The following is a 9887-nucleotide window of genomic DNA, read 5'->3' as shown; positions in this document are numbered from 1 at the left end:
TTTTTTTAATGCTTTTATAAGTTCATTTCAGATCAATCCCAAATTATTCCCCAGCTGTTTCTTTGGAATACTGTTTCAGACAGTAATTTTCTGCCCTTCTCTGGGATGCTGAACTGCAGCTTCTTGGGCTTGTCACACCTTAAGATTTAAGACTGAGTTAACTGAAACACTGGGAAGTATCAGTGCAGATCCCACAAAACCTTGTGATTTGTTTTAGCTGAAATAAGTAGTATCCTGGAGCAAATAGTTTGAAGTAGATTTTTCCCCTTTTTCTCCTTTATTTACAATTGTGCTCATCTCCTGGAGTGAACTGCCCAAGAGTCTGAGGCACAGAACAGAACCTGCAGCCTCCATATGTCTGGATCTGCAGGTTTCCTGCTTCAGCAGGGCTGGGGAGCACGATGTTAGGAGGTGATAGGGTGCAACTCCCTTCCCTCCAAACCCAACCAAAGCAACCCCTCTTTGTGAAGCTGCAAGTCCTGTCCCAGGCTTTCTCCTTGGCTGTCCAGGATCTGTTACCCTGCTCTGTATGCTGGTAACAGCAGATAGGATGAAGAAGCCAAAAAGTTGATCCTGCAACTATCCAAAGAGAAACATGGCACTCCTTCTCCCCTCTTGGTTGGTCCCTGGGAAGAGAGAAAAGAGCAGAGCCTGAACAAGCAGGAGCCCTGTACCTGCTTGTCCTGGCTCCTTCATGCTCATGCTAAGATGCAGTGGGAACAGCTTTGCTTCACCCCAACAAGCCACACCCTCGCTGGCTGAGCTGGAGCTCCAGCAGGAGCTAGGACAAGTGCAAATAACAAAAAGCATCTCTGGGAGACTGCCTGATCCCTGGCACACCGCAACATCCCTTCCTTCTCCTGTTCTCCATTCTGGGGCACACTTTCAAGACAATTTTCATCACACAGCTTCCAAGAGCAGACAACTCCAGAAAAGCTTCTCCCACCCTCGTCCACCTATTTCACCTCCCCTTGTTCCTAACAGGTATTCAATGTCCCAGGGCCACATCCTGCAAAGAACCCCCTCCCAGTCCCATCCCCACACCTATCTCAGTAGTGTTGCTGCGTGGAGGCAGTGGGCAGCATGTCACATCGGCTGCTGTACACCACCACCCCAGGCGGGTAGTAAGCCAGCTCCGGCTGCACAGCCGCAGCTGCAGGAGGTGCAACAGGTTGGACAGGCACCAAGGCGTGCAGGGCTTGCTCCTCCTGCTCTGGCTTGGTGGTATCGGTAAAAGGACGCATGGTGGTGAGAGAAGGCGAGGTGATCCTCCAGAGGAGGCTCTTCAGTGCCTTGCGGAACTCCCTGCGCATCAGGCAGTAGAGGACAGGGTTGAGGCAGCTGTTGGAGTGTGCCAGGCACACGCTGATGGGGAAGAGGTACACCTGGGAGAGGAAATACTCAGCACTGAAGTGCACCACATTGAGCTTGATGAGGATTCCCCACGTTGTGAGCGCTTGGTTGGGCAGCCAGCACAAGAAGAATGACAGCACCACGATGGACACTGACTTAGTCACTTTAGAGCGACGTTTGGTGCTGGCACTACTGCAGGTGCTGCCAACGTGCTTTTCACTGATGAAGCGCACCAGGAGCAAATAGCAGAGGCTGATAATGGCCAGAGGCAGCACGAAGCCCAGCAGCACCTTTTGGGTTTGGTACAGACCCAGCCAGAACTGTGCATTGCTGCCTTGGCCCTCAGGGAACTTTACAAGGCAGAGGACATCATCAAAGACGGTGGCAGTGGTGGAAAAAATGGCTTGGGGCAGAGAAGCCAGGATTGCCAACAACCAGATGAGTGCACAAAGCCACTTGGCAGAGCAGCAGCCACCCAGAGGGTCACTTCGCCCCTGGTTCTTGAGGGCTGAAGCCACAGAGCGATATCGAGCCACACTCATGGCAGTGAGAAAGAAGACACTGGCATACATGTTCATGGCTGTCACATAGGAAACAATCTTACACATAGCTTTGCCGAAGAGCCAGTTGAAATCTAGGGCATTCTCCACAGCCCAGAAGGGTAAGGTCAGCACAAACTGGAAGTCAGTCACAGCCAGGCTGGTCACAAAGAGGTTGATGGAGGACTTCCTCCAGCCTTGCTTGTTTTTCATCAGGTAGAGAACCAGCAAGTTGCCCACCAGTCCCAGGACACACACCACAGAGTACACCACGGAGATGACAATTCGCACCACTTCAGAGCTGTCTCCTTGCATCCCATCGGCTCGCTCCACGTTGAGATTCTTGAAGAGCTGCAGGAAAGACACATTGCTCTTGTTGCCCATCTGGCCGGCCTCCAGCAAATCCAGCGGTGCGTCCCAGGAATCCCGACCCGCTCCTTCTTTTACAGCCGCCGAGCAGGAGTCTTGCTCGCAGAGCTCATCCATCCCATACTCAGGGGCGGCGGAAGATTCGATTCTCTTCGCTTCCCCAGCGCCGGAGAGCGAACCGTCGGAGCACTGCGGGCAGCAGCTATGCCGCTCGGTGCGGCGGTGCGGCCGCCGCATTTATATCCGCTCCCGAGGGGCCGGGGCATGCGCGGCGGCGGCGGCGGAGCTCTCCTGGGTGCTGAGTGCTGTGGCCGCGCCCCCGTTCCAACCCCTCCTGCTCCGTGTTCCAGCCCCGGCCAGGCAGAGGTGGCCGCACGGCTCCAGCTCTTGGTTGTTAGGGAGTTCGCTCCGCTCCGCTGTCCCGCGCTGGGACGGGAGTGTGCGTCGGTAGCTACCCATGGCAAAGAGGTGCTCAGCCGCCTCTCCCTGCATCTCCTAAAAAAAATAAAGTCTGGCCGGTGTTTTATGTTCCGGAGAGCAGCCCTGCCTTTCTGCAGCCGTCCGGCGGAGCTTGAGGAGCGCTGGTGGCGCTGATCTTTGCTTGGCGGCTCCATTCTTTCCGAGGAAATTCTGCACGCAGGGCAGGGGCACACGATTCACAGAGCCACGGGACGTCCCGAGGTGGAAGGCACCCACAAGGATGACTAAGTCCAACCCCTGGCTCCACACAGCTCCACCCAAAAAACAAACCCTATGTCTGAAAGCAGCGTCCAAACAGTCCTTGAGTTCCGTCAGCTCAGGGCTGTGCCCACTGCTCTGGACAACCTGTTCCATGCCCACCGCCCTCTGGGGCAGAATCCTCTCCTAACCATCCCCGACCCGCCCCGAAGCAGTTCCGTGCCGTTTGCTCGAGTCCTTCCAGCACCTTTCTAGCTCTAGCGAAATCACAGAGCAGTTATCGCTGATATTAGCGGAGCAGCCCGGCGAGGGGCTGAAGCCGCGCTGTCAGCAGCTCCGGCAGCCGCCCGCCCGCAGGGGGCCCCGGCGTACCGGCAGCGGCTGCGCCCGGTCTGGAGCTCGGAGACTTCGGGAACCCCCGCTGCCCGGCACCGCGCCTGGAGGCGACTCCCTGCAGCAGAACGGAAAGCAACAGGTGAGAAGTGAATCGGAGCTTTCCTCCTCCTCTTCCCATGTTAAACGGAGCAAAATTAGTGCACGTTTTGAAAAAGGAAACAGATCCCACAAGTACTTAAATATACCATATCAGGTGACCACCTTCTCTGTAGTCTCAACGCAGATTTGTTTTACTGAAATTCCTGCAAAAACACCAATGTGTGTGTGCCACTTGTTGCAAGTGGTCCACTTTTCACTATGTTCTACATTTGTGGTGACCTTGTGAAAGTATCAGCCAGTTAATGGAAATGCTGACAGAGAATGTGAGTAATCTGGAAGTTCTTTGCATCAACTCTATTGCACATAGCAAACGAATAACTTAATGGAATTAGCTCTGTAATTAACTATAATGCTCTGGGGAGGTTTAGCCTCCAGATTATTTGCTATGCTAAATACATTGGTACTGGAATAAAAAAAAAAAAAATTACAGTGGGAAGTGGAGAGAAACCGTAGCTGAAAATACATTGTTTTTTGTTATCTATGCAGAAAAAGCTACAGAGTGAGAATGGAGGTACCTGAGGAGAATATTGATAGTGGATTTTGAGCTCAGGAATGCAAGTGCAAGGTCTTTTGCTTATATTCTGACCATCGGACAGATTTCTTTGTAGCTTCAAATGGTTTGTCTTTTTCTTTCATCATCCTTTAACAAAGAGGATTTTTAGAGGCAATAAAGAGAACTTGTTACAGGTAGGTGAATAGCCGAAGAAATGTTCACTGTATGTTCACAATAATTTATTCATCACATCATCAGGACATTTCTGTAGCTGGAAAATGTATAAAACGTCATCTGATTTTTTGAAGATGTGTTGCAAAATTCTTCATTCACATCGCCCAATGTTTTTTTTATTTTATTTTGGAGAAAGCTACTTTCTACTTGCTCCATGTAAATGCAGTAACCTTGCCAAAGACTTATTACTAACACGTGACTTTCTGGAGTCTTCCTTTTATCAAATTGTTGGTGCAGCTGGCTTTATTGAATCGATCTTTCTGAAAACCCTAACAAACATGTTGGGCTTAGGCTTCCAAGAAGTATTCCAATGACTGTAGTAAAAGTGGATGATTTACTTACTTCTGAACTCTCAAGCAGATGGTTTGTGTGAGTCTTTTGGGGTTTGTATAATGCTGTACTGCAACAACCATTGGACCATCTTCACTTGTTTTAAGGCAGCATTGATCTAAACAGCAAATGTAGAAGGCTGTCACCAGAGAGTTGCAGTGGCAACTGCCCCTTGGGTTCAACTCCATCATGTCAGAGTGAATGTGACAGAATGAAACGTGCCCCTGCAAATGCCTCCTAAAACAACCTTTAGGAGTGTTTCAGATAAATATGCCAAATAAACATTGCTGAAAATTGTCATTTACTTGCAGTACACCTTGAAAGATCTACATAATATTTTCACTTACTTGACAAACCTCTTCCAAAAATGAAACATTGCCTATGATTACAGCAGTGGCTGCACTGGCTGTACACAATTCTAGAGCATCTTGGCAGAGGGAGATGGGGCTTTGTTTTCATTTTGAAACTTAGTTTTTGTTTGTTTGTTTGTTTTGTAGCTGAAACTATATTTTTGAATTATTGAATGTATATTTATTTCAACTACAGAAACGCTTTAAGTGGGACTGTTTCTTAGGGCATTTTTGAGGCAGCAAAATTGTTTTATTTATTTATTTATTCTACATACCAAAGAAAGGATCAGTAGTATAAAGGTCTTGATGCAGTTCATTAAAAAGAGTTCATAATGCATTACTTAAATTGACTTGACACGATTCTTGAATGATACATTCTTTTTATAGTTCTGTTTCTTTCAACTTTCTTTTCATTTATATGTATGTGTGTGTGTGTGTGTGTGTGTGTGTGTGTATTTGTGAGAGAGGCAAAAACAGAAATAGGAAAAAATGAAAGAATATTTAACATTTACTTATTTTTCTCTGGTCTATTTTCTAGAACTTATATGGTCTCCTCTTGGCTTTTCATGAGCTCATGGCTGAGTTCTCATGCTTCTGACTACTCTTAGATAGTCAACTCTTACATTTGGAACTGCATCTTATGGCACTGCTATCTCTGTCCTGATTGGTGTGTATCCCCTACAGGAAGGCATCTGTGGCAACATGAGAGATAAACATACAGCTTTTCTTTACAAAACCTTGCCTAGATAACACAGTCATCATGTCCAAGCATAAAATCCTTGTTAGGCTTCATGGAACATGGTACACTCTCCAGAAAGTATTGCTTGAATGTAGATATAAATTTTAATGATGTATGTGGGTCCCTTCGAATTTGAGGTATTCTGTGATTTTTTCCATGTGCTCTCCTCATTGAATTCCTACACACATCACTAAGAACATATTTTCATGACACTAATTAAAAAAAAAAAAAAAAACAACTTAATTTCAAAGTGAACTACTGCTCCACAATTTTGCTTTAAATTAATACAGACAGTAAGATCAAATGAACTTTTAAATTTACATGGACAAGTGACCATTTTGAATACTATCCATCCAATTACAAATAATCCAAGTTTGAACACAGGAATCTGAATGTAAACATCCCATTTCCCCACTTCCCCCCAATTCTTTTAATGCAACTACTCACTGCCTTAGAGTTTGTTTCATTCTATTATTAGAATCTGCTCACAAACGTACCATAAGTGGAATGTAAGCAAATATTTTTTGCATGAGTAACTAACTTATGATATTCCGGAAATATTTAGAGTAGAAGTGAAATGGAATGGGAGATCCAACATTGTCTCTATTCCAGTTACCAGAAATTTGCTGTGTTAGGAGCAACGGAGAAAGAGGGGAAAAGATTATTTTTTAAAAATGTTATCACATACTCTCATCTAAATCTGAAAAGAGCCAGCAGATGCACAGATGCACTCAGCATACTCTCTAGTGCCCTTGGGATTCGGAGTCATTCCCTCAAAATTCGTTTCCCTGCTAATACTTTCTAGCTTTCACACGGCTCACCACAACACGTGTGATCTGTCTCCTTAGCATTTCTAATCCAAGCAGATTCTTAAGCAGCCTGTATAGTTAACAGGCAGTCAGGCCCAGAAGATGTTTCACCTTGTACGAGACAGATAAGGATGTACCTTCCTCCAGAGGCACCCCTCTGCTGACAGAAGGAGCAGACAAGCAAGCATTTATTACATGCCTTTTAGATCTCTAAACTTAGGCTAGGAGATGCTAATTCTCATTGTCTTAGCTGGACTTCACCTTTTCGCAGCTCCTTGATGTCAAACCACGTAGTTGTTTGTGGTGCTGTTCCTCACTTTTCTTTAGCTGCTGCTTTTCCACTTCTCTACACACATTTATGCAAATACGTGGAATTCTATACACACGGTTCTTTTATCTGAGGTCTGGAGGTCCACTTAGGGAAATAGAGGGGGGTTCCGGGATGGATGACTTGGCAGTGTACCTTGACTCTATGTCTTGGCATTTCTGATCTCCTTTCAATAAATGTACAGGTACTGAACCACAATACCTTTGCTGTCACAGGAATATAACTGATGTTGTGATGTGTTCTTTTACTTTTTGTAATTGAAGTTGAGTTATAAAAAGAAAAAAATAGCGCTTGCTTTCTCAAAAGGTTCTAAAACTCGGGTTATGACTCTCTTGGAACAGGAGACAGCGACTTAATTCCTTATCATGAGATTTTAACAATTTCTTGTGAATGACAAAATGGTTTAATATGTATGTATTCTATTTTCATAGCCCATAAATGCACTCCTATGTTGGATCTGCTCTGAGAAGACACAGTTTCATGAATTTGGAGCACCAGAATAGCTGGCCTCTGTACGTCTGAACAGCATGGAAGTGCTTTCTGCTTGTGCCATTGCTTCACATTTTAAGTGTCTGTCAGCCAGCACCAGAGCAGCCTGCAGCTGGAATCCAGCTTTTTTCCCCAGTGTATTTTCTGACATTACACCCAGTATATGTGTATGTGAGTGCTGGCACAAAGCCCAGGAAATCATAGATGTTTCGGATCAGATTCCCACAGTTCTTTTCCTCTGTTGTGTATGGCTTTTACATCTATAATTTTTGTTTGTTAATAAAACCTAATCAAAACAAGGCACCCACATTCTCACAAATGCTCTTAAGTTCCTGAAGTCTTCATTTCTTTATTATTTCCTGATTTTTTTCCCTTGTTCTCATGTCTGGAGAAGAAATATTAGAGAAGAAAACATGCAAGGTTGCAAGGTTGGGAGATTTGAACCAGTACAAACTCTGTAGTTTTGGAGGAAAAAAAAAAAAAAAAAGCAGGAGGAAAAACGTCTCATGCTTCAAGAGAATTATGGGCTTTTCCTGCTGAAGAAACCAAGATGGGATCCTTCACAAAATATTAGTTGCCTCATACCAGATGCAGCAAACAAAAAGATGAGTGGAAATTCTAGCAAATGAACAGTTACATGCTTCACACGGAAGACTCTTTTTTCTGAATGCCTTGCGTAAGTTTTCCAAACCAGGACTTTGTATACACATGCCCATCCCTTGAACTTTCAACTCTTCTTTCCAATGCTGGTAGTCAGTTCTGCTCATTTTAGTTCTTCTCCTTTTAATTCCATTCATTGTAGGCGCGTCCTTACTATCCAATTTATTTAAAAACTTTAACTTAATTTTTTAAATGTTAAGTTTTAAAGACATCATATTGATTTCAGGTCACACATTCCTTTAAATTAATTTCAGTGATGTGCTAAATAGGATACAATTTCAAATGTCACAGAACAGTCCAGTGCCTGATATGTGACTAGAATATTAAAAAACATTCTAATGGCAAGTGCATCAGGGAATTTGCCACTGTAACATGAAAGACTCATATGTAAAATACTGTTGTATTAAATAAATATGGTCCAATGAAAAATTCTTTTGGCAAGTGTTAGGATATCAAATATTACACAAAATCACTCTTTTCTGCAAAATCTGTGCCATTCCATTGACATTCTGTTAGCCAGAAGAGAGCAGATTATGACTCGTAAATAAAATATTGCTACTCTTTCACAAATATGTCTTGTTTCTGGGGCTATCATGGCCCAAGTTTGGGAGAATCTGCATTTCTAACTCAGGTGGAAATCCTTGGATTTTTAACTGTTTCTTGGATTTTTATCCTTTGGAGTTTGAGAGGTGTTTGCAATTAAGTAAAAATCTTCACCTTTGGGTAACTTTCAACAGAAGAGGGAGCATTGTTAAACACTGATGGCCAAGAAATGATCCAAGAAACAAGAGGTATGGTCAGTTTTAAGACTACTGAAAAACTCAGAATTGGTCACAATCACAGGACAGAGCCAAAATGGTGCCATTAGGAAGTAAAGTGGGCTGTTTCTTCCAGTACTTGAAAGAAGCTCATAAGCAGGAGGGAGAGCAACATTTTACAGTGATAGGATGAGAGGGAATGACTTTAAACCAAAAGGGAAAATTTGTCTTAGACATTAGGAAGAAATTCTTCCCTCAGGGGGCAGTGAGGCCCTAGCACAGCTGCCTAGAGAGCTGTGGTGCCCCATCCCTGGAGGTGCTCATGGTTGGTTGGATGGGGCCCTGGGCAGCCTGAGCTGGTGGAGGACAGCCAGCCCATGCCAGGGGTTGGAACTGATTGGATGCTGTTAATTGATTGATCAGGAAACTCTCTAAGACTCAAGTTGGAGGGTTAGAAAGCAGACATTCTCTTTTCTCAGCACTGGATGCATGGAGGATGAACTCCTGTCATGCATACCTTCCACAAAAGGTCTTCTGTTTATACACACATATTCAGAAGTTTTCCCAGAGGTACATACATATTTAGTGCTTGCTTTCGCAGCTAACAGATACAAAGCAGAACTTTGCTTATCTACTTGACTTACAGAACTTCTGCTGTCTGCTTCCACTGTCTGCTTGGTTAATCACCGTTATCTACTCAATACAAAAACACAGACCCTTGCCATTGTCTAAACAAACTACATGGTTATCCACCATGTAGTTACCAAGCATAACAATATTGCTACAGATTATATCAGGATGATCTTCGAGATCCCTTCCAGTCCAAACCATTCTATGATTCTGTGAGGAAGGGCTGCATTTAGTAATTCTTGGTGAAGAGTAGAAAGCTCCCAGTTAAAAATACAAATGTTAAGGTGACTAGAAGCCTTCTCCACGATGGACCAGAGACACTGTGAGAGAAACTATATGGAGGCTGCCCCATAGCTGCCGAGGTGCCATGGGCTCAGCGCCCTCTGGGCATCTTCCAGCTTCTCAAGCATCGCCTCTTCGGTGGGACACACGTTACATATCAGCGCGCTTCGTGCTCCTTCGTGTTAGTTGTGGAACTCGCCCTTGTGAGCGGGGCTGCCTTACGGGAGCGGGGATGAGGGGCTGCTTCCTTCCCATGGCCTTTCAGTGGGGACCCGGGAGGGCCGCCTGGTTGGTGCGGGCCGGCCCTCCCCACGGCCGCCGCCGCACGAGGCGGGCAGAGGGGCCGGCAGC

General features: G+C 45.1%; 1 protein-coding gene across 1 annotated transcript; it reads right to left on the bottom strand.

Moving 5' to 3' along the window:
• RXFP3 (relaxin family peptide receptor 3) lies at nt 1-2481 on the bottom strand. Its single transcript, XM_010725317.3, has one exon. The coding sequence runs from the start codon at nt 2376-2378 to the stop codon at nt 1050-1052; it is 1329 nt and encodes a 442-aa protein (XP_010723619.1). The 5' UTR covers nt 2379-2481; the 3' UTR covers nt 1-1049.
• Nucleotides 2482-9887: the final 7406 nt, after the last annotated feature.

Source organism: Meleagris gallopavo, chromosome Z (assembly GCF_000146605.3).
Source record: "Meleagris gallopavo isolate NT-WF06-2002-E0010 breed Aviagen turkey brand Nicholas breeding stock chromosome Z, Turkey_5.1, whole genome shotgun sequence".
Lineage (NCBI taxonomy): Eukaryota > Metazoa > Chordata > Aves > Galliformes > Phasianidae > Meleagris > Meleagris gallopavo.
Note: the sequence above shows the minus strand (reverse complement) of the source record. Positions and strands in the feature narration are given on the sequence as shown.

Excerpts from the sequence above, each read along its gene's own strand:
- RXFP3 (XM_010725317.3), bottom strand. The coding sequence starts at position 2,378 with ATGGATGAGCTCTGCGAGCAAGACTCCTGCTCGGCGGCTGTAAAAGAA.